This window comes from Mustela erminea, chromosome 4, assembly GCF_009829155.1.
Source record: "Mustela erminea isolate mMusErm1 chromosome 4, mMusErm1.Pri, whole genome shotgun sequence".
In the NCBI taxonomy this organism is placed as follows: Eukaryota; Metazoa; Chordata; class Mammalia; order Carnivora; family Mustelidae; genus Mustela; species Mustela erminea.
Window position 1 is genome coordinate 133,978,937 of NC_045617.1, and position 26,296 is coordinate 134,005,232.

The 26,296-nt window shown below is 36.1% G+C and overlaps 1 protein-coding gene across 1 annotated transcript in view; it reads right to left on the bottom strand.

Annotated features, from left to right (window-relative positions):
• The window catches only part of OFCC1 (orofacial cleft 1 candidate 1), a gene marked incomplete at its 5' end in the record, with an annotated part of 303,058 nt that overhangs the window by 252,829 nt on the left and 23,933 nt on the right, over positions 1 to 26,296 (bottom strand). The window contains 2 exons of the mRNA XM_032341375.1: positions 22,455 to 22,603; positions 25,530 to 25,598. Coding sequence (XP_032197266.1) covers positions 22,455 to 22,603; positions 25,530 to 25,598 — 218 coding nt within the window. The remainder of the gene's footprint in view (positions 1 to 22,454; positions 22,604 to 25,529; positions 25,599 to 26,296) is intronic.

Here is a 26,296-nt window from a genome sequence, read left to right on the forward strand (position 1 = left end):
CTCAGTGAAAAGTTAAAGCTGATGGGCATGGGTAGGATGACCCACAAGAAGTGTGCAGAGCATGCGAAGAATTGGTTAAAAGAGTTCTAGAGTTCTAGAAAAACAACATGTTAAAAATACACTGAAGGGGCGTCTGGGTGGCTCAGCGGGTTAAAGCCTCTGCCTTCGGCTCTGGTCGTGATCCTGGGATCCTGTGATTGGGCCCCGAGTCGGGCTCTCTGCTCAGCGGGGAGCCTACTTCCTCCTCTCTCTCTGCTTGCCTCTCTGCCCACCTGTGATCTCTCTCTCTGTCAAATAAATAAATAAATCTTTTAAAAAAATACACTGAAAAAAAAAGGAGGACTTTTCAGAGGTGAAAAATCAAGCAACAACAGAGTTTCAAAAAGGTGAAATGTTTCTAACATTTTGAATGCAATAAGTCAAAATAAAACACAAATGAAACACTGATTGAATTGGAAGTCACAGAAACAGGAAGAGTGTCCATCGGTAGAAACCAAATATCAGCAAGTTGAGAGAACACGAAGAAGGAAAAGAAGCAGAAAAGACAAGGGGAAGTTTTTCTTTCTAGTTTGGGGGTGAGGAGAATAAATATTGATGGCCACAGAGGAAAAAAGGATGAATGCTCAAGGAAGAGTTGTCATTCTGTTTATTTGTTTTTAAGAGGCCAAAGCCTTATCCATTAGCCTACTGGGGCTTTCTTGTTTGTTTTTAAACTGAGGAGGATTTTAAATAATAATTTGATAAAGAGAAAAATCAAAGGAAGTGTTTAAAGGTATAAGAGAGACTTTTGCTTCCACTTTAAGACATAAAAAGTCTTAAAAGAATGTCTCTTTCTGAAGAAAAAAGTAGCATAATCTACAAAACAATAGTTTTTTTTTAAAGCTTATTTGGAGTTGAGGTCACAAAGAAACATGCTCAAATGAAACCTAGAAAATTATTATTCTCTCCAAGATGAAGAATCCCGGAGCTGCTTTATCCTCACAGAGCAGTGGTATGAGGTAGAAGTTGCCACAGACATGGCACGGGGGAGGGAACACAACTATTTTCCTAATTTTATCAAGCCAGGACGGGGGGCAGCATGAAGTTTTAGAAGCCCTTGGAGTTTCAAACAAACAAACAATTGTACTTACTCCCACCGATTCTTTTCCATGGTTCCTCTCTGAGCACTAAGAAAGATTAGCAGCAGGACAAGAGAACAGACAGAAACTCCCTGTGCCCAAAACACAAGACGCAAAAGCTACAGAACACTGAAGGCAGAGCAGGGGACTGAGAGAAGTCAACAACTATTCCAGCCCCTTCATGGAGTCATCAGAGGAGGGACAGAAATGCTAAAAGACTACTTCCCCCACATTGCAAGTACACAGAGATTGTTGACAGGTAGTTGGGGACAGGGAAATCAAGACCAAAACTCTAGCACTCAGATCAAAAGTCCCACTTAAAGGAAGGCTCAATTTTATCATCATATAATTTGAGCACTGTGGTGAGCTAATCTACCCAGTGCAAGTACACAACCCAGACCTCTTGACTGAGTGCTTGCAGACTGGATCAGCTCCAACACTCATAACATGACAGAAGGAACATGCTTTATCTTGGCAGAAATATTATTTATTTTAGTATCTCTCTCTCTCTTTTTTTTAACAGAATTCCAGCATTCAATTAAAAAAAAAAAAAGACACAATGAAGCAGGAGAACATGACCTATTTACCAAGACAAGAAGCAATCAGTGGAACCATACCAGAGATGGATGAGATACTGAAATTATTAGGTGGGAACCTGTATGAGAAGGTTAAAAAATAGGTTAAAGAGTCCTGTTAAAAAAGATGAAAAGTTTTATGAGCAGGTGATGAAGACTACAAAAAGTCAAGAGGACATTTAAAAAATAAGTAAAAGGGGCTCCTGGGTAGCTCAGTCAGTTAAACTTCCAACTCTTGATTTTGGCTCAGATCATAAACTCAGGGTCATGAGATCAAGCCCCGTGTGGGGCTCTGTGGTGGGCATGAAACCTGCTTAAGATTCTCTCTCTCTTGGCGGTGCCTGGGGGGCTCAGTGGGTTAAAACCTCTGCCTTCGGCTCAGGTCATGATCTCAGGGTCCTGGGATTGAGCCCTGCATCGGGCTCTCTGCTCAGCAGGAAACCTGCTTCCTTTCCTCTCTCTCTACCTCCCTCTCTGCCTACTTGTGATCTCTGTCAAATAAATAAATAAAATCTTAAAAAAAAATTCTCTCTCTGTCTCTCCCTTTAGCCCTTCCCTCCTCTCTAAAAATAAATAAATGAGATATCAAGGATCAAAAACTCTTTCAGTGAACTCAGCAGACTGAATGGTGCTGAGGGGAAAAATGAGTAAAACTAAAGACAGGTTAATATAAATGTAAATTCAAGGAGAAAATAAATTTTCACATACATAAAGTCAACATCCAAGTTCTATGAAATGTTATCTTGTAATCTAACATACAAAGAATCCCAGAAAAACAAGGGAGAAAGAACAGGGCACTGAAGAAATATTTGAAGAGGTAATGGTTAAAGCTTTTAATAATTAATAAAGAACCAAAACCACAGACCCAAGAAACCCAGCAAACTTCACCCAGTAAACATACAAAGAAAATCAAGCCTAAGGATCATCAGAATCAAAACAGTGAAAACCAAATGAAGAGAAAAATCTTGGAAGTCCCCAGATGAAATGACATATGGTTGATTCTTATCATTTGTAGTAGTTATGCTCAGCAAAGTCACTGCACACACTGAATTAGCGAATACTGAACCATTGTTTCCAGGGAATATACGGGGTTAGGTGTCTGTGAGCCTCTGGTCACATTTCATCGAAGAAACACTACCTATTACATAGAGTCATTGCCGACATCCACGTAAAACAAGCCTGTCTCATTACACAAACTTCCTTTACCACATAACCTTTCCTCATATAAAACTTAGCTGGTATTTCTAGAATTCTTCCACAGCCACCTGATCTCCAGAACCTGACTTCATGGCAAGTTGAACATTTTTCACATTGCATCACTGTTCAAGACATCAAAGTAGGTCAGCACTAACTGAGGTAGGTTTTACACATTCCTTGAACCTAGGAAACATGACAGAAAATTTATCTGGTTTTCTCATCTCAGAAAAGTACTGCCCATTATGCTTTAACGTTGGCTGTCATCTCATGAATCCACAAATTTAGTCACTTTTCCATCTTTTCCATAGCTTCATTACCCAGTATAGAAGTCACTTTAGCACTCCCTGGAGCAGCCTCAGGCAGAGTAGGTGAATTTCCTCTTCCTTTTTCTGAATGTACTGTATTTTGGACTCTTTCATATTCAACTTACAGTCAATAGCACTACAACTCACTTGTGAATGAAACTTATCATAAAATTTCTCCATAAGGCACATCACAGCCTTCTTGTGCTTAAGAAGGCTAGAGATTTAACTACAGGTGGAGACCATTTGAAATCACAAAAAAAGGGGAAAAAATGCAAAAAATGTGGCCTTAAATTGTCCATAGAAAGTACCCTTGTTTAAATGTGAGAGCTGAAAGAAGAAAGTAGGGTGTCACCTTGTCCAACCATAGCTAAAAACTTGCACATCAGGCAACTCAAATTTTTCATCACTCTGCCCATGTTCATGAGTTACAACTAACGTGTCAAAATGATTGATTTGTAAGTTACAAATAAATTTTACCAACTAAGTGAATTTGCAAATCAGGAATCTGTGAATAACGACAATTACCTGGATTTCATATATGGAAACAACAGTAAGAATGAAGGCCAATTTCACAAATGAGACAATGGAAGAATAGCATATTTGAAGTGTTATAAGAAAAGCCATCAGTCTAGAAGTCTATCTTCAATGAAAATATCCTTCAAAGTGAAAGCAAAATAGAGATATTTTCAACCAGATGAAAATGAAAAAAAATCACTTACAGCAGCCCTGCACCATGAAAGTTATTAAAAGAAGTTCCTTATATGGCTAGAAATACCAGATGGAAACCCAGTTTTGCAGGAGAGAATACAAAGACACCAGAAATAATAATATGGTGGTAAATATAAAAGATCTTTATATTACCATTTATAGTTTTAAAGATATATGTGTCTTTCCATTTCTTAAAGAGCCTATTAACTTTTTGAAACAAAATTATAATTATAACAATTCTTTTGAGGTTATAGCCTTTATAGAAATAAAGTATGTAAGATCAGGAGCACAAAGCGTGGGAGGTTCACAATTGGAAATATACTATTGAAATTCCTAAATGTTCTGTGAAACAGTGAAATATTTTTAAAGACAGACTGTGATAAGTTAGAGATGCATTCTGTAATCTCTAGAACATCATTAGAGGAAAAAAAAAAAAAAAACAACTAAGAAGGCGTGTGTAAAACAACAGAATAGATAAAACAGATCCATCACAAACAAACAAACAAACAAACCTCCAAAAAGGCAAGAACAGAAAAACAAAGAGAAACAGAAAAACAAAGAGCAAACAAGATAAGAAGAAATCAAATAACAAGATAATGTGTTTAAACTCATATATATTAGTGATTTCATTAAATGTAAATAGTCTAAATATCCTTATACAAAGGCAGAGCTGGTTATACTAAATAAAATACCAAGACCAAAGTATATGTTGTTAACATGAAACATACATCTGAAAATTTTTTAAGGAATGAAAAAATTAACCCTGCAAATGCTATGGAAAGAATCAGATATATAATATATTATAAAAAAGAGTCCAAGGTATAATATATAATACAAGCAGATGTGGCTATATTACCATCAGGCAAAGCACCTCCAGATGAAGAGTATGACCAGAGCCAAAGAGGGGTATTTTTCAATGATTAAAAGGAAAAAATAATAATCTTAAAGATGCAGGTATGTGATCATAAAGCTTCTAAATATATGACTAAAGGGAGAGATAGACAAATCTATAATCTTACTTGGAGAATTTAATACTTTTCAATAACTTATGGAAGACACACACACACAAACCAGGAAAAATGTAGAAAATTTTAACAGTGCTACTGAACAACTTACCTAATTGACATTTATAGAACATTACACAGAACAGCGTAACGTATAGTCTTCCCAAGTGCAGGTGGAACATTCAGTAAGATAGACCGTATGATGGGCCTCAAAATAAGTTGCAATAAATTTCAAAGGATGAACATAATACAGAATTTTTTCTCTGATCACAACTATATTAAATTAGCAATCAACCACAATACCTAGAAAAATTTCTCAAATACTTGGAAATTAAATAGCATGCTTCTAAGTACCCAAAGGTTAAACGGAAAGCTGCAAAATATGTTAAAATTGTAGAATAAAATAAATTTCAAAATATATATAAGTATAATATGCCCAAATCAGTGGAAGGTAGCAAAAAAGTACATCAAAGAAAATTTATAGCTTTTAAATTCTACATTGTGAGAGAGAGGTCTGAAGTATAAAATCAATGATATATGCTTTCATCTTAAGCCTTTTAAAAAAGTTTAAAATTGAATTAACCCCAAAGAAAGCAAATGGTGGTGTAATAAAGAGTCTCATTCTTTTTTTTTTTTTTGATGTTTGACTGTTGCACTTTCCAGCCTCTCTACTCCTACCCTACTGCACTGGAAGACAAATTATGAATAAAGCCTAGGTATTCTCTCCCTTGGTGTTGGTGGCAAGTTCACACCATGTTACTTCATATTGCATCCAGGGTCTTCACCCTGCCCCCCCCAACCTAACCACAGTAAAAGCCAGGATCTCCTCTCCCTGCCCCCTCAAGCCATTCTTAGGTCCACTTGTGAACCTGTCTTTTTCTTCCCAGAAAACCTCATTATATGAGTAATAAACCTTTTCATACCCTCTCAGTGTGTATATGTGAAACTATCAATCTCAACATCTGATGTAAATCTGGGGTGGAGTGAGGGGTCCATTGCACACCTGTGGGGTAATACAATAGGGAATAATGGAGACAAAGGAAGAAATCAATGAAATAGAAGACAAACTAATAGCCAAGACCCAAAAGATAAACAAAATTAGTTCTTTTATTTTTTTTTTAAGACTTTATTTGAGAGAGAGAGAGAAAGAGCCAGATAGTGAAAGAGAACAGGAGTGGGGAGGAGAGGGAGAAGCAGGCTCCCCACTGAGCATGGAGCCCAATGCAGGGCTTGATCCCACCCTAGGATCATGACCCGAGCTAAAGACAGACACTTAACCCACTGAGCCACCCAGGCACCCTGACAAAATTAGTTCTTGAGAAGATTATGAAGATGAGAAATAGATTATGAAGATTATGAAATAGAATTAGATTCATAATTATTATGAATCTATTAATTCATAATAGATTATGAATTAGTTCTTGAGAAGATTATGAAGATGAGAAATAGATTATGAAGATTATGAAATAGAATAACTACTGGGTTAGAATGGTATATGAGGAGGGGCACCTGGGTGGCTCAGTGGGTTAAGCTGCTGCCTTCGGCTCAGGTCATGATCTCAGGGTCCTGAGATTGAGTCCCGCACTGGGCTCTCTGCTCAGCAGGGAGCCTGCTTCCCCCCCTCTCTTTCTCTCTGCCTGCCTCTCTGCCTACTTGTGATCTCTCTGTCAAATAAATAAATAAAATCTTAAAAAAAAAAAAAAAAGAATGGTATATGAGGAAAATGGAGAATCTGAAAAGTAGTGGAGAGCTTTGACCCAGAGCAAAGAAAAATGAAGTGGTCTTAGGATCAGGGATGCTTCTTTCACTGAGGAAGCTTCTCTAACTTGCCATTTTCTCTATGAATGCCTTACAATATAATATACACATTGAGTCAAAATAATTTTAAGCAAGTCACACAGTGCTTTGTATACGTAATCCTGTTATTTTAATCAATGTTTTTAACCATGGAAGGCGTGGAGGGAGTTGAGCTCCCTGCCATCACCGCCAACCACTGTCAACGCAACCTTTGAGAATCGCCTGGAAGGCTTTTCAAACTGTGCTTTCCTACTAATTTTTATTTGTTACTCTGCCACCTCCTACATTGACGAGGCCCTCTCCCTGGGTAGGTATTAGTGCAAAGGTTGAGTGTCTGTCAGCAGCACCAGAAAATCAGTTGTTTTATGATTGTTCCACGGAAAAGTTTGAGCACCATTTCCTAGCAGGAATTACAGGGCTGAGCTCCTCAGAGCACCACCTGAGGACCATGTGCAGCAGATTCATCCTGAGGATCTGCTTAAAATGTGGATTCCTGGTCAGATCCAAAACCCAACAAAGAACCCACACCTCAACATGTGGCCCAGGTTGCCTTCCCACTCACAAAAATTTTAGAAATATCAATGTCAAATATAATTAAACCAGAAAGAAGAAAATCCCCAACCTTACATGAATTTGGGGTTACCTGCTATCTTTTCTATGATGACTGTACTTAAATGTAAGGTAGCATCACTAGCATTTTAGAACCAAAGAGAAACTTACAATCATATTTCCTGGAATTGTATAAACACGAAAACCAAGACCCAGATGGTTTGACTGCTTTATCCAAGTAATACAAAGCTAGGCTGAGCTTCAGGACCCAGAACTCACATCTCCTACCCACAGAAGGTTAATTCCCATCAACTACAATTATAATATTTTATTTGTAATCTTGGGCTGCCACAAATAATGGACTTGAAACCAAATGGAAACTTAATAAATGAAAGGACTGAAAAATAAGTCTCTTCATGCAATTATAGACCATCAAGCACTGCTGGAAATCACATGGTCCATCAGAAGAGATATTTGGACAGCTTAAAGTTTAAAGCTTAAAGTTCATGCCTTCTGAAAAGGCATGAACTTCTATGTATTCACATTCCAACTGTTACCTAATAGAGCACATGGAGGGCTTTAACCCTTGGGCTGCTCGCCATATTTTTATCTTCATCTTCAGTCTTTCTACCAAAGGAATGTATAGGACATTACCATTAGAGTCATTTGCTCTACCTGGGGGCTATTTACTCTATTTGATTCATTTTTTACAATATTGTTACATCCAAAGGCAAAAAAAAAAAAAAAATTGATGAAGGCTTGTTTCAGGTTTGCTTATGTGATTTTGTACAAGTTAAATTAGTTAAGCAGAAATTATGCTGGCTACAATGGATCTCTTAGTCTCTAAATCAATAGTAGAAAATTGTTTCTTAAAAATAATTTTAAGGGCATTCTGCTCAAATATATTTTAGCCAATCTATCAAACTTGAGGCTTGATGTTAACAACTCTAAGGGAAAGCCATGAGGAATGAAAGAATGCACAGATACAAAGATTGGAAAGAATATTTATGAGCACCTTCCTATACCGAAGTGCTACAGTATCCACCTCAAAGAATAAAATGAAAGAAATTCTGAGAAGTCAAGAGTAAAGGGATATCTGGGAATTTTAGGTAAAAAAGAATGAGGAGAGAATAGCAAGATCTCAACTTCAGTTTCTTCACCTGAAACATCGAGATCATCACACCTGCTTCCCATGGTTTTGTACAAAATGAAACAAAAGAACACAAAATAAAAAACAAATTAGGGCACAAAAATTCCTGCCCCAAAGCATGGCACCTTAATCTAATAAATCAACATGAGCCAATCTAACATTTTTTAAAATTTACATATGGAGGCACCTGGGTGCCTCAGTCTGTTAAGTGTCTGACTCGAGGTTTCAGCTCAGTTCATGATCTTGGGTTTGTGAGATGAGCCCCGCACTGGGGCATGGAATCGCTTGGGAGTCTCTTTTCCTCTCCATATACCCCTCCCCATTCTTGTGTGCTCTCTCTCTCTCTCTTTCAAATAAATAAATTTTGTTTAAAAATTAACATATGGTAACTGGATAAAGTTTACTTTTAATTATGAACAATATCAAAATATATAAAGTAGAATTAATTATATAGTGAATTCATCATATCCCTATTACCTAGATTTACCAATGATTAATTTTTGTCATATTTGTTACATTCTTACACACACACACACATATTTATACACACTCACACACAAGAACACTGAAAATTTTTTAGAGTAAATGAAAAACATTTAAACATTTCTTCATTAAATATTTCAGCATCCATCTCCTAAAAAGTGTGCATTTTCTTCATAACCCTACCATTATGACACATTATAAAACTAGCCCTGATTTTTTTTTTATAATAAGCTTTTTTTAAGAGCAGTTTTAGGTTTCCAGTACAAATGAGCCAAAAATAGGGAAAGTTCCCACATTGCCTGGCCCCACGTATTCACAGCCTTCCCCATCAACATCTCACACCAGAGTGCTGTATTTGTTATCAACAAATGGGCTTGACTTATTTCACTCAGCATAATCTCTTCTAGTCCTGTCCATGTTGATACAAAAGTTGGGTATCCATCCTTTCTGATGAAGGCATCATACTCCATTGCATTTATTACGACCATAACATCTTTATCCATTCTTCTGTCGAAGGGCATCTGGGTTCTTTACACAATTAAGCAACTGTGGCCATTGCTGCTATGAACATTGGGGTACAGACGGCCCTTCTTTTGACTACATCTGTATTTTGGGGGTAAATACCCAATAGTGCAGTTGCAGGGTCATAAGGTAGTGCTATTTTTAATGTCTTAAGAAATCTCCACACTGTTTTCCAAAGTGGCTACACCAACTTGCATTCCCACCAACAGTGTAAGAGGGTTCCCCTTTCTCCACATCCTCTCCAACACTTGTTGTTTACTGTCTTGTTACTTTTGGTCATTCTAACTGGTATAAGGTGGTATCTCAATGTGGTTTTGATTTGAATCTCCCTGATGGCTAATGATAATGAACATTTTTTCATGTGTATGCTAAACACTTGTATGTCTTCTTTGGAGAAGTGTCTGTTCGTGTCTTCTGTCCATAAGTCAAACAGATAGAGTCAATTATCATATGGTTTCACATACTTGTGGAGCTTAAGGAATAACACGGAGGACATTGGAAGATGGAGAGAAGTGATTTGGGGGAAATCAGAGGGGGAGACAAACCGTGAGAGACTGTGGACTCTGAGAAAGAAACAGAGGGTTTTGGAGGGAGGGGGTGGGGGATTGGGTGAGGCTGGTGATGGGTATTGTGGAGGGCTAGTATTGCACAGAGCATTGGGTGTGGTGCATAAACAATGAATTTTGGAACACTGAAAATAAATTAAATTAAATTAAAAATAAATAAATAAATAAAAGCAACGAATCTGCATTGCCATACCATTATCTCACAATATCTATAGTTTACATTAAGATCCTTGGTGTTACACATTCTGTGGATTTTGACAAACTGTGAAGTCATATGTATTTACCATTACAGAATGGTTTCACTCTCTAAAAATTCTCTGTGCTCTGCCTATTTGTCCTTCCCTCCCACCTAATATCTGATCTTATTATTGCCTCCCAATTTTACCTTTTCCAGAATATCATACAGTTGAATCGTTAAGCAGCCTCTTCAGACTGGCTTCTTTCACTTAGTAATATGCATTTAAGTTTTCTTCATGGTTTTTCAGGGTGTGAAGCTCATTTCTTTCCAGTACTAAATAATATCTTGTTGTCAGGATGTACCATGGTTTAATTATCCATTTACCTATTAAAGGACATCTTGGTTGTTTCCAAGTTTAGGTAATTATGAATAAAGCTGCTACAAATATCTGTATGTAAGTTTTTGTGAAAATACACATTTTCAACTCATTTGGGTAAATATTGAAAAGAGCTATTATTAGATCATGCAGTGAGAGTATGCTTAGTTTTTTAAGAAACTGCTAAACTGTCTTCCAAATTGGTTTTACCATTTTTGCACTCCCACTAGCAATGGATGAAGAGTTCCCGTTCCTCCATATCCTCACCAGTGTTTCATGTTGTCTCTGTTTTGAATTTTGGCCATTCAAATAGGCAGCTAATGGTATCTCGTTTTTTTTTTTAATTTGCATGCCCCTATTGACACATGGACATTTAGCATCTTTTAATATGCCTATCATGTCATTCACTTTCTTATTGTTGAGTTTTAAGAGTTCTTTCTTTACATTTATCAAATAACAGTCCTTTCCCAGATAAATCTTTGGAAATATTTTCTCCCATTCTGTGGCTTGTCTCTTCAGTTTCTTAACACTGTCTTTCACAGACTAGAAGTTTTTAATCAAGTTCAGCTTTTAAATTATTTCTTTCCTGGATCATGCCTTTGGTGTTGTATCTAAAAAGTTATCACCATTCCTAACATCATCTAAAATGTCGCTAATATTATCTTCTAGAAATTTTGTGGTTTTGTATTTTACATTTATGTCTATGATCAATTTTGAGTCAACTTTTGTGAAAAGTGTGAAGTTTGTGTCCAGGTTCTATTTTGTTTTGGGATTTTGTTTGTTTTTGGCATATGGATGTCCAGTTGTTCCAGCACCATTTTTAGAAAAGACTTTCTTTTCTCCATTGCATTTTTTACTCTTCTATCAAAACTCAGTTGACTATTATCTGTGTTAGTCTATTTCTGGTTTCCTTATTATGTTACATTGATATTTCTTATACCAATTCCACACTCTCTTGATTACTCCAACAGTTAACTTTTTTCATATCTTCTAACATCCTGTCTATATCCCAATTTCCTTGATTATCCCAGAAACATCCCTGGCGGGGGGGAACACAATGCTTTTTTGGAGATAGTTCTTTTGTGAGAAAATTTTAGGAATCTAAGAACAAAAACAGACAATGGAAGAATGTCCATAAAATCCAAAATTTTCTGGAAAATACATCCTTTTCTATAACTGAGACATAAAGAGATAATTGCCACTCCAGAGATAATTATTCCTAAAAGCAATTCAATCTGAATGAAGGGTAGCCAAGATTTTTCTCTACTAATTTTGCAACTTATCATCAATTAAATCTGAAACTCTACCTCATAGCTTAAAGGTCTTATCATCTCATATATGACTAGTACATTACAAATCCATATGTAGAGTAGGAATTTATGTTCTTAGCAACATGCTTTTTTTCAAATAATAACATCTCAAGGGTTTCTGCAGGAATGAAAGGAGTTCATATACATTATGACCAATGCCTGTCACATAGTAAGTGCCACAAAAATATTATCAATGATTATGTGATAGAAAAAAATCTTTAGCTTAAAGTGTATATGAATCTTCTAGAAGGTCTGTGTTATAATATACTCTAGTATCACAGAGATTTTGAGACGTTAATTACATGTTCATTCCCAGGAACGTGCATTCTTTTTTTTTTTTTTAAAGATTTTATTTATTTATTTGACAGAGATCACAAGCAGGCAGAGAGAGAGGAGGAAGCAGGCCCCCCGCTGAGCAGAGAGCCCGATGCGGGGCTCGATCCCAGGACTCTGAGATCATGACCTGAGCCGAAGGCAGCGGCCCAACCCACTGAGTCACCCAGGCACCCCAGGAATGTGCATTCTAATTAGTACCTCAGGTATCCTGAGAGAGGGCAATAGACTGCATTTTAAAAACAGTATTATTGAGTTTTAGCTGAAAAACACAAGACATAAGGATGAGAGAGAATTGGTATGTCATAAAAATAAAGTGAATAGTATGAGAAAAGGAAAGACTCAGCAAAATAACAAGAAAATCAACGGACAATCTACAAGGTCTACTATGTATAAAACTGTAATAGAAAATGGGGCATGGGGACAAAGACATAAAATACAAACTCGTGTGTGTGTGTGTGTGTGTGTGTGTGTGTGTGTGTGCGCAAATAAAGCAATGCCTGTTCTTAGAGACTCTACCACTCACCCCACAAGTGTTCCAAGACACAAGCTTTTGAAAATTCATGTAACTGCAACAGAGCAAAGGGGCAATGTTAAAATAATCATGGAGAAGAGAAATGTTCTTTCTCTCCATAAACCACAAAGAGAAGGGATTTTTAAGACAAATTTAAAAAAAAATCTGATTTCAGAGTCCATAGTCTCTCATGGTTCACCTCCCCTTCCAATTAGACTATGGACTCTGAAAAACAATCTGAGGGTTTTGAAGGGACGGGGGGTGGGAGGTTGGGGTACCAGGTGGTGGGTATTATAGAGGGCACGGATTGCATGGAGCACGGGGTGTGGTGCAAAAATAATGAATACTGTTATGCTGGAAAAAAAAAATAAAAAAATAAAAATAAATATAAAAAAAAATCTGATTTGCCATCTTTTTTTTTTTTAAAAGATTTTATTTATTTATTTGACAGAGATCACAAGTAGGCAGAGAGGCAGGCAGAGAGAAAGGAGGAAGCAGGCTTCTTGTGGAGCAGAGAGTCCAATGCAGAGTTCGATCCCAGGACCCTGGGATCATGACCTGAGCCCAAGGCAGAGGCTTAACCCACTGAGCCACCCAGGTGCCCCTGATTTGCCATCTTTTGAATGTCGTTTCCAATTGTAACCGAGAAGTCACCTTTGGAAAAATAATAATATTAATAATGATGATGATGATGATGATGCAAGGTCTATACCCTTGAACTTCATTCAGATGAGTATTGCAATGAAGCAGAATACAATATATCTTTTCATGTTTTTTAAAATCAATGAATGAAATAGATTAATATTCTATAGACTAAACATATGTAGATATGGAGATGGAGATTTATGTACATTATTGTTTTCTTCCTTTTTTTTTCTATCAGTAATTAATTTGCATTATTTCATAGAAAACATACATACACTATTTCTCCATATAGAAGAAATAGAAACATAGAGAAGACTCAAGGAAATGACCCAATATTAAGTGATCTAAATGGGAAACTGTGGAGGGTTCCTCATTACTAATAGAAGAAATGATTCAAGTAAAAGCAAAATGAAAAATATGCTTTTAAAAGCCATATTATTTCTGAGCATTATGGAAAGTTTCTCAGCAATCTCTGAGAAGCTGCTGGCTTCTGTTGAGCACTGTTTGTTCTCATTGTCTCTGACTTATAGATCATATCCCTGATACTGTCACCAAATCATTGAATGATCTTGGGATAGTTTCTTGCAAAACTTGGTTTCTCTGTTTACGAAATGAGAGTAGTAATCCTTAACACCCTCGTGCTTCACTGAGGTATTTCAAAAATTAATGAGTCACAAAGGCTTTGAGCTGCTCTGATCAAAGGTGCTGCGTATAACTACAAAGAATTGTTATTATTTACCAGTAACCCCTTTTTATTGTGCCACTAATGAGCATTGTGGTCAGCAATAACTTATTAGGGGGGAAAGAGAGGTGAAAGTTAAAAAGGCTGTTTCTCTCCATATTCAGATATAATTCTTGTTAATATTAATTGGTGTTATGCAGACATATTGAAAATGGGCTTCCTGTAGTCTAACAGTTCCTGTTTGGAAGTCTTTGTAAATATACTTACCCAACATTGTGGAGTTAGAGGATTGTGCATACTGGGACTTTTTCTTGGATGTGTGCAAATTCTACAGAGAACTCATGTTTCAACCGACTTGGTACATAGGACTCAACATCAAAAATTCTCATTGAGATGATTTTCTTACATATCCTTTTTTTTTTCATTTTAATGATCCTTAAGCAATTTCACTGATAATTATCTTTTTCTCTCTCCACACATACACACACACACACACACACACACACACACTTTTTTTGCATCTCACTTTTTTTTGGAAATGAAGTCATTCAAATTTTCACTTCAAGAAGCTAAGAGTCAAATAGTTGGGTTTTTCTGGAAATTTTCAACCCCAGGATTATACATGTGTTTTCTGCTTTTTCTCAAACCATGCTCCACTGTACCATACATTCTATATTCTAACGCATTAAATGTTCATAGTGAGCAACTGAACTGGCAAAAATGGTACACATTCAGCCATGTTTGAAAAGATTTCATCCTTTCCAAATTGATAGATGGCACAGAATCGTGGTGGTACAAATCAGATTTCATATGATTGAAGAAAAGTTTCTAAACATTAACCATAAAGTAGGCAATTTTATTTTATTTTGTCTCTCCTAAAAGTGCATGTCAAAAATCTTCCAGGAATATTTAGAAGCACTTTGGGTCCCTGATAGGCAAGAAGGAGTGCAACTTCTCAGAGCCTTGGCAGTCCACCTGTCTCTGAACAGCCTTCTTTCTCAGCCCGAGGGCTCTCTGCCATGCAAAGCTCTATCCTAAAATAAACAAAGCACTCAGCCACTAGAAGCACTTCAGCTGAAACGTTTGTGAAACAAGTACATTCTTCAGGACTCAGGGCAAATGAATTTTTCATGAGCTAAGATCTATGCAGAGAAGTTTTCATGAAAACCTAGTATTTTTTAAGGAAGAGTTCTACAGACTGAATTGTGTTCCAGCAGAATTCATATGTTTAAACCTTAATCTCCAAGGTGACTGTAGTGGAGATGGGGCCTTTTGGAAATAATTAGATGTCGATGAGGTTGTTGAGGGTAGAACCTTCATTATGGGATTACCACCCTTATAAGGAGAGCCAGAGAGTTTATGGTCTCTCTCTTTCCCTACCCTGTGAAGGTATGGGGAAAGGCAACCACCTACAAGCCGGGGAGAGGAATCTCTCCAGAAACCACCCACATGGGCACCCTGATCTCAGACTTCCAGCCTCCAGAAGAGTGGGAAACAAATATCTGTTGTTTAAGCCACCCAGGCTGTGGTATTTTGTTATGACAGTTAGAGTTAAAGAATACAAAGAACAGTAGCCATAGGCTGTCATGACTTTGTTTCGTCTTAACATATAAAAATTCTAACTGGATTCATTGACCTTAGGAAGATATGTTAGGAGGCGAATGGTTCAGATGTTTTGCCAGTATTCCTTTATCCAATATGTTAGGTATCAAATGCCCGTTCAATAAATAGCTAATTAGCAAATATTGAACTCCAGGATGGGTGTTGGGTAGAAAGACGTACAAACAGGACAAGCTCCTAACTTCAAGGTGAGCGGAACATGACAGAGATATGTCACTCAGAGAATGCAAGATTAGATTTGACAAGAGGAGAGCTGATTAAGCTTCCAAAAAAAAAAAAAAAAGAAAAAGAAAAAGAAAGAAAGAAAAAAAGAAGAAAGAAAAAATAGTAGAACGTGATTAACTACAGATTGTGGAGAAGAATTTTATTTTTAATATGGTTTGTATTTGGGGAATGACAGTCCTTTTTTAAGGTGAAACAAGCTATATATGGTATGAATTCAATAATAGGTAGTGTAAAATGCTAGCCACTTCTTTTTAATGCTCTGTATTTTCAAAAATAACAGACTGATTATTTTGTAATTCATTATTTCTTGGACATTATTTTATCAGCTTAACTCCAAGGAATGTCACTGAGTCTTTAAGCTATGATAGAAATGTTTCAGCTTTGGTTTTTCGGGGGGGGGGGTTGAGTTTTTTGTTTTGTATTATTAAATATAAGTTGAAATAGTGTCATCACTCACTTCATAAGATATATTGGTCCATATTTCTTATAAAATAATTTAAAAGATGTCAAAAGCACTTAATTGGCTTAGAATGTCACTTCCTCCAAAATACCAGATAAATGACAGAAAGTTTTACATTAAAATCCATATTCCTTGAATACTATGAACTGCCCCTAACAATATATTATAATGGTTAAGACCCTCTGTTTGAATCCTAGCTCAGCAACTTAGCTACAAACCTTCAATTAGCCTTGCTATGCTTCATGTTGCTCTTCTATAACATGAAAATAATAATTTGTTCTTAAGGCCATTGTGAGGTTAACTTATGTGAAGTGTGTAGAATAGAATCGGTAAGCATGCAATGAATGTTCACTACTAAATTATTTAAGAAACTTTTTCTGATTTGGATGTCATTTCCTTTTCTTATCTAATTGCTCTGGCTAGGACTTCTAGTACCATATTTAATAAAAGTGGCAAAAGTGGGCATTCCTGTCTTATTCCAGATCATTCAGGAAATCTTTCATCTTTTCACCACTATGATATTAGCTGTGGGCTTGTCATAGATGGCCTTTATTATGTTGATGTACATTTCTTTATACCTAATTTGTTGAGATTTTTATACAAGTGAAATAAGCTAGATAGAAAAAGACAAATACTATATGGTATCTTTTATATGTGAAATCTTAAAAAAAAAACACAAAGTCAAATTCATAGAAACAGAATAGAATGGTAGTTGTCTCAGTGGGGAATATGAGAAATGGAGAGATGTTGATCAAAGGTACAAACTTTCAGTTATAGGTTGAATAAGTTTGAAAAATCTAAGGTATAACATCAGGATTTTTGTTAATAATACTAGACTGTACTAGTTTTTGTTAGTTTTGCTAAGATAGTAGATCTTAGGCAATCTCCCAAAACAAACAAAAAAGAATACCAAGTCATCACATTATATACTTTAAATATATTATAGTTTTATTTTTCAATTATACCTCAATAAATCTGTAAGAGATAAAAGAGCCTTTTACTCTAGTCTATGACACAAATATTTTTAACTATAATTGAGATATGTATGAAAGTATCAAATTCAAACACCACATAGTGACATTAGACTGTAGTAGAGAAAATTGGTATCAGAGAACATTTATATGCTAAAGATAGCCATGAGAATTTTACCCTACCAGTTATCCACAGAATTCACTCATTTATTTATTCATTCATTTAAAAGTGAGGGTATACTTCATGTTTTCTGCCAGGCTCTGCACTTGGTGTTGAACATAAACAAACAAACCCAACAACAACAACAAAAACAGGATCTTCATGTAAAGAAGCTCATGGAATAAAGCATAAGTATCTTTACTTATTTCCTGAGGTACTACTGTAAGTGTTAAATATCATGTGTGGGGGTTCCCTTCTCTTGAACACAATGTAGCATTCTCATTTCTGTCCTATTTAGCACAAGTTTTCATTTGCTGACATATAACTGAGGGCTGAGTTTCTGAAGGAAATTTGGTTATACAAGGAACTTATAAGAGAATGGGAGGAACTGGGCAAAGGAGAGTAGAATTATTAAATAATTTGTCAAACTGACGCTGTTTTGTTTTACAAATATATGTAATAAAATCACATTTTGTGTGGCATTCTCAGCATGATGAAGTTGCAAAAAAAAAGTTATATAAAAAGTAGCATGGTTTACCCTCAAACAGCAAACAAGAAACCCTTTCATCAATATCTGTGCTTCAGAAATGTCCCTCTGTCTTCCTGAAAGTGAGAGGATATCTGGTCAAAATGTTAACTGACAGCCACTTGAGCTTGCCTTGAACTATGAGCAAGGCTGAGTGTTGGTTGGTGGTAGACTACCTACTGATAAAAGACAAAGGGGAATGGCTAGACATGTCAGGAACCACTTTACTACAATTTGAAATTCAGAAGTTTAGAACAGGATCTAGAAGTTTAATAGAATATGAAAATCTACTGAAGATTATTCAGCTCCCCTACTTTGTTTTTTCTGACACATGGTTTAACACATATAAACCTATACTCCAAAACATGACACTTTCTCCTTCCTTGACCCAATTCCAAGCAGCAGTAACATGGCTTCATGTTCTGGAACATGTCCCAGTAGGCTCCTAGGAGTACATGAGTCATACTCTATGGCTTACGTGACTACTAAAAGAAAGGCATTTATCGTTCAAAAATAAAGAGTTTTTGTTCTTTAGATTTGTATCCAATAATACAACCTCAAATTCTCTGACAGTTTAGAGATACTGAATTTTCAGTTCTAAGAAATTATGCCAATGGAGATTTTTAAAGAATGATCAGCTCACCCAGTCTCTAGATATACAAAATGTTATCCCTGGACCATGTTTGTACAACAGAGATAGATGCCTATAAAATTAGTTGCATTAGTCATTCTGTTATGCTATATGCCCACACATTTTTTCATGATAGAAATTTCTTCAGTGACCCCAATTGCCTAATTATCAGATTTAATAATGCCTATTACCGGAAAGGAGGAAAGAAAAGATGGAGAAAAATTTATGTTTTGAAGTGGCGGGGGGTGGGATGTTGGGGTACCAGGAGGTGGGTATTATAGAGGGCACGGATTGCATGGAGCACTGGGTGTAGTGAAAAAATAATGAATACTGTTATGCTGAAAATAAATAAATAAATTAAAAAAATCTTGTGAATCACAGCAAAAAAAAAAAGATAAGATATAAAATAAATTTCAATGAAAAAAGTAACAACTCATAATATTTTTTGTTTTGTAAATCTCTTTTTTTTCTTAGAGGTGCTGAAAAAATGTGAACTGACAGTAAGTAAATAAATAATTGATTGTGGCTGCATTAGGTAAAGATTTTCAGAGCAAAGATAACATCACTGAAATGTGTTTACTCATTCTAGATGGTAACCTGCTGCTCCTTCAATGCCAGTCTGCTTTGGCAAAAATGCCTCCATCCGAACATTCTGGGATGTTCAGAATGTATGCCAGGTAATTAATGAGGAATTAAAAAATAAATACATAAAATGGGAGTTAAGTAAGGAAAAATTGGAGTGCCATAAATTGGACAGCACTTTTTTTTTAATACAGATTTAACCACATATTAAAACTGAAAGGGATTCCATGAGGTTTTAATTTGGAAATTTGTATTTCTGCTTTGGAGAGCCATCTTTCACATTTATAATAATGTGGCATTTTCCCTGCCTATGTCAGAAAAGGCACTGAATTAGCTGATGCTTGCCAACTATGGACCATGACAGGGTCATTATGGTTTCCCTTGAGTTAACATGTGGAAAAGCACTACTGCTTTTTTTTTTTTTCTCTCTCTATGAAATAATGTTAGCACTCTTGTTCTGTTATCTCTATAATTTTATTCATTATATCTCCATTTATATTTACATCTAATGTAATATTTAAGAAGTGATAGATAAGCTACCATATTGGTTAAATAACAAAATAGAAGTTTAGCTCATATAAATGTCTTTAGTGATTTTAAAACTCCACTAATCTCAAAAAGTTTTCTATGCTAACCACAGCAGAGAATATGCTCTGGCTTATGGAAAATATGCTGATTAACCTGTTAAAGTGTCTTATGACATCCATCTTTTATTTGTGTAGATCTTATTATGGATTTTACATATCTACATTTTCTCTCATATTCAAGAGTGAGGGATCATACTTGACTCACATTCACACATGCTAGATTTGTTTCAAAATTGCCCATTGCCAAATGTCAGGCAGTTATGAAAAAATTTAGAAAAGTAGGGCTAGCTGCCAATACACACTGATGAGCTTTTCAGACTGTCTCCATGAAAGAGGCTTGGTTCAAGCTAATATATTATTTCAACACTATCCTAGATGCTGTATCTCATTTTCAAAATCAAGACAAAAACTTGGGGTGCCTGGGTGGCTCAGTCAGTTAAGCATCTGTCTTTCGCTCAGGTCAGGATTCCAGGGTCCTGGGATCAAGACCCACATTAGGCTCCTTGTTCAGAAGCAAGCTTGCTTTCCCCTCTCCCTCTGCTGCCCCCCTCCTGCATTCTCTCTCTCTCTCTGTCAAATAAATAAATATTTTTTTAATTAAGAATAAAATCAAGACCAAAACTTAAAATAACTTTCCTTACTGTAGTATATTAAAACCTCCCATAAGCATGGCTTCCTAATGAAATAAACTAAATATATGAATTATTATTAAAATTCAGAGGAAAACCTAGTTATCTGCAACTGATTAAGAGCAGATACATCACATAAAGTAAATATGAGAAAATGCCCAGGAAAACACTTCCCTCTGGTAGCTAAAAAATAAAATAAAATAATTTTATTTTCTATTCAATACTTATTCAAAAAACAATGCATTATTGCTTCCCTGGATTTCTTCTGTGAATAAATTTATTAACATTATTAACATTATGCCCTTAATGGCTGAGATTTATTTCTTACTGGATAATCCTCAGACCTAAGTCATATCATGTCTTTCTTATAAGCTTTCGAATGTCTACAAGATATATAAAGTCAGTGCAAATATTTCTGAAAAGTTTTATATACTCAGGTAACTAAACAATTAACAACTAAAGTAACAGGTCATCATTTGCATATCCCTTGAAATGGGACCTCTCAATTGACTCCAAGACTCAGTTGACTCTCAAACGCACACCCATTGCTCTTTTGGTTTTGTAGTACTCAGTATTATTTTTTTTTCTCCAGGAAACACATCAACTGTCAGGATCTCTGTCTGTTGAGTTTTCCCACTATAATCTCTGTACCAGACAATTCCCAGCCCAGCCCCATGATGTTTTAGCTAAGGTCGTTTTCATCTCTTTTTTTGTGGTCTCGATTCTTTTGTCCCCCCACATCCACCCCTAGAGGCCATGCAGTGTTGAGATGACAAGACATCCACCCAGTTTCCACATCCATTAATAAGTATAGATAAATAGTTTGAAAATGGACTCACCAAACAGCTCTCAGCTCTACTGGAACTTCTCCTATCCCCATTTAAACACCTTGACTTTGGAACACTTGAGTGACTCAGTTGGTTAAGCGTCTGCCTTCAGCTCAGGTCATGATCCCAAGGTCATGGGATCAAGCCCCATGTTGGGCTCCTGCTTCTCCCTCTGCCTCTCCTCCCTGTTTGTGCCTTCTCTCTCTCTGATAAATAATCTTTAAATAAAAAAAAATAAATAAACACCTTGACTTTTTTAAGTATCAGTTCACCCTTACAACAGCCATAAAAATTAGAGGTAGGATGCCTAGGTCGCTCTGTTAGTTAAGTGGCGGATTCTTGATTTTGGCCCAGGTGTTGATCTCATGGTTGTGAGATTGGGCCCCACATCCAATTCCATGCTTAGTGCTGAATCTGCTTGAGATTTTCTCTCTCCCTCTCCCTCAGCTCTTCCCTCCACTCTTACCATCTCTGTCTTTCCCCTTCACTCAAAATAAATACATAAAAATCTTAAAAAAAAAAAAAAAGTAAGCATAAGTCACAGTCTCAACAAATACGTAACATAAATCATAAGAAAAGAGAAACATCAACCACTGGGCATTTGGACACATATTAATCCCCACGACCCCCATAAAATGCTTAAATTATTTCATCCTACTTCATACAGAGATTCAAATTCATATAAATATCAGAACCAAGGTTGAAAGCCATGAACTCTAAGAACAAGTCTGAAGTACTTTCCTACATACAATGTTCACAGAACTTCCTGACACCATGAAGGTGAGAACATGGATGACCATTTTTTCTCTCCCCCTGCCCCTGCCATTTAAAGAGCACTTTCTCTGTGCTGGATTCTTTATGAAAGGCTCCTCTTCCTCCTCCTAACAATGGTCTGAAGTAAGTACCACTCCCCAGTGATTTTTTTTTTCTTACTTAGCTTGAATTAACCTATCTTTCTTCTTGAGGTAAATGAAATAAAACTAGTTGAAGTAAAATTAATTGTGTGAGGACTGGGATTGATACTGATAAATAGCATGAGTTCTGGTTGCTAAAAAATGTATAAAAAAATAAGGGGAAAGATTTAGGCAAATCATGAATCACGTGTTCTGCACAGGGGTGTGTTGGCAAGTAAAATCAGTGGACGATATATAGGACAGACATTTCAACTTGCTATTTTAAAAAGAGACATTATCTTACATTTCTCGATATACATTTGAGACTCACCTGTTCCAAGGAAGAACTTTCAAGCAGAATTATACTTTTCTGAACATGTCCCTCAGAGGCCTCACCATAGGCAGAGGTAGCTTGGAGCTCAGGTCTTTTTCTGGAACTCTCTGGCTCTTCAGAATCCACAATTTCCTTGAAGCTCTCATCTATTTACCCAAAGATAATCACACAAGATTTGACTTGGCTCTTTGTCACTTTAACAGTGGCTTGCCACACAGTCATCTAACCACGTTTTTTCTTATTGGGGATAGAGCCTGGTTTTCGATAATCTACAGTTTAGCAAGTTATTTTCTGTTTAATGTCCTGGGAAATTGCTAAAGGCCAGAACAAGTTTTAAGATTAAAAAACAAGCCCGATGCCAACAACTTTTGTTCTTCCTGTCATGTTCCCAAAGTGAGTCAAGTACAGGCTCTAAATGAAAGCCTTTTTCCCACTTACCAAATTACCTCCTGAAGAGTAGATACGCCGCTTCTCTGTGTGTTAATATCACATGTTGTTTACCTCACCCTCTCACCGCTACTCACTGCTTTGCTGAAATCAACTTAGGAGATGAATAGGTGTAGGAGAAGCTGGAGCCCTTGGGTTCATTTTTCAAGTTAGGATCCCTGAGAACAGTTCCTGAGCTTTGCAAACACAGAAGGACTTCATCTGGGCTGCCTTGTTTATTTGCATAGAAATGCCTGCATTTATATGAATGGTATGTGTGTTTTCTTTCTCTCTCTATCTTCTGAAAACAGCATCATCTACAAAATGCATCTATTCATCTAGCTAGATGTACACTGTAAATATACAATAATCCTTTCTCTTCCAGGCTTGGGCGAAAATCCTGGAAGATAAAATATGGAATTTTTGCATGCCTCCAAAGTTAGGATTTTAACAAAAACCTAGATACTTTTTAACCAAAGGAAGAGAGCCCAGTGTCCAACAGGACATGAGGTGGGTTACTGGAGAGGCGAACTGGGCTGCTGCTACCAAAAGACTGCTTTCTTTGCTCACTGGTTCACCATATTCCCTTGCATAAATTCTTAAACTTTCTAAGTCTCCATTATATCCTCCTGTACAATGTAGCTGACTGTATAGTACCGACTAACAGTGCCTGACTATTCATTCTGTAAATTCCATAGGCTTTGGAAAGCTCACAAATGATTTCGAAAGCCTATCAGGTGTACCTGGGCGGTTTCCAGGATCCAGGCTGCAAAGACTTGTCAGAATGGAAAAGACATAATAAGTATAAAAGTGCATTGCCCAATGCCTAGCACGCACACACACACACAAAGATATTCAATACGTATTTGCTGACTCACATGCTAGACTGAAAATATAGAGATCTCTTTAATTTAAACATAGCCATTTTTATGCTTAATTTTATGTGTCTGCATGGCTAGACTACGGCGCCCAGATACTTGTTCAAACACCAGTGTAGATGTTGCCATCAAAAGTAATTTTTAGATGTGATTAACATTTATATCAGTAGACTTTGAACAAAGCAGATCCCCCTTCATGAAGTGAAAGGGCCTCATCAAGTCATTTGAAAACCTTAAGAGTAAAGATTAAGGTTTCCTCCAAAAAGAAGGAATTGAGCTTCAAGACTGCAACATTATCTCTTACTTGAACTTCCAGCCTTCTGCCCTGCGGAATTGTGACTCAAGACTTCAACTCCTGCCTGAATTTTATATCAACTCTTACCTGAATCTCCACCCTACCAGTGTGTCCTAAGGGTTTCAGACTTGCCAGCTGCCATAAATCTCTCTCTCTTTCTTTCTATTGGTTCTATTGGATTCTGCTTCTCTGGGGAATCCTGACTAATTCTTCATTCAAGTGAGGATCCCTCAAAATGAGGGATCAAGCTGGCCTGAAAAATGAGTCTGTTTGGTTTACAAAGACAAAAAAAAAAAAAAAAAAAAGTTACACAAACTGGTAGTAAAAAAAAAAAAAAAGCTAAGGGGAACTGTATCTAGGCAGGAATAAAAATTTTAGGGGATGCCATTCTATAAATGGGGATAAAAAAAGGCAGCCTATCTTTCAGGATTGTTAGGAGGTTTAAGTAAGATATTACTTACCCTGTTTAGAATTCAACAGTGGTTAGGATGATGCCAGACACCTGGTCAGTACTCACCAACTGTTTAGCTGGTATTAATGTTTTTATCATTATCAATTATCTTCATTATTCTCTGTGTGTGTGCTTATGATGTCTGCCCATGTATTAGCGAATAATTTAATCCCCATAACTACTCCATTGTGGGAGGGATTGTATGTCCATTTGGCAGAAATGATGACAAAGAAAGATTAAGAAATTGGTCCAAGGTGACGGTTACCAAACGGAGAAGACTAAGCATAAATTCAATGGAAAAATAACTAAAAATATAAAGGACTTAACCATGACCCCTGTCTCCTCACAAGTATTTTAAGGAATTATTTAAATAAGAAAGAGACAAAGATCCCTTGAGAAGAACTAAGCACACACTGAGAAGAAAAAAAAAAAAACAATGAATTTAAATACACGTGGATACAACAATTTACTCTTAATGCTTTGATAAAATCTCAAGTGTGGTTCTGGCATGAATTTATATGCATTAATCTAAGAATTTAGATTTTAGTTTTTAAAGGATTATCTTTAAATTCCTAGATTAATACACATGAGAATTACTTACTTAAAGAGCCTAACATTCACAAGTATGAATTCCCATGTTAAGATTGAAAACAATTTAGTGCTTGTCTTCTACCACCCAAAGCATTTCTCTAAGAGCTAAAACATACTCTTTAAAAAGAGTGGCATATAGCACCATATTAGAGAATCCAAATATGTCATATCCCATTGCAAGATCCTGCAAAGCAGGTAAATCACTTTCACTATCTAGGGTTATAAGTTCTATTGAATTCTAGAAAACTGGGCCATAGTTACCTTTCCCCCCAGCTTTAGCTATATTTAAGGATTTGCAACCATCAAAGACACACATAGGTCCTCAGTGAGTGGTTATATTTAGAAAACACAGATCAACATTTGCAAGAACACATCTTGATGAATTTACAACTAATGTTAATACAAAAGATAGAGAATAATTTGTCTCCTACCTTGGGCTTCTCCTTGTTCACTCTTGTCAAACAGCCTCATTAATCGATCACAGAGAATTCTATTATCAACTTGTAGAGGTGCTGAAAGAACATATTTATGATGACTTACTCATCCGTTAATTCATAAATATGCAAATTGAATTACAAAAATAAATTATTAGTGATTGTAGCTCTTTAGTTATTCTATAGGTCATAGACAAATTCTATTCAACATGCTGCCTTCCTCTGAAATTTAAAAAAAAAAACAAACCTTTTCTAAATCAATGATAACTGGAAAAATGACTTTCAAATGTAAGTTGCAATGTATTCATAATAGAATACTTCTTCTCAAAAATAATGATCTAATATTCAGTGGATTATGACATACACTACACAAAAATCATTTCAGAACAAGCCATTATGATTTGTCAAATCATACAACAGAATATATATGCAAAATGAATGAGTGTCTTCCACTACCTACTCTCTGCATCTCCTATTTTTTACTGCATACATGTAAGAAACAACAAACTTAAGTGGCATTAGGTGGTCTTAAATTCTTTTATATACGTTATTGCAATGTAAGAGCAAATATACATGCTACTAAGTTCTTTTGTGAATTTAAAGTAACAAGGTTATGTCATTAAAAATTGGAAACCAGCCAACCAACCAAACATATAAACAAAAAACACGTGATCAAAAAAAACACAGTTCTGGAAAAGGGTTTAAAGAATCTTTCTAGGTAGATCTGCCACTGTATAGAACCAAACATAAATTATGCAAATTTG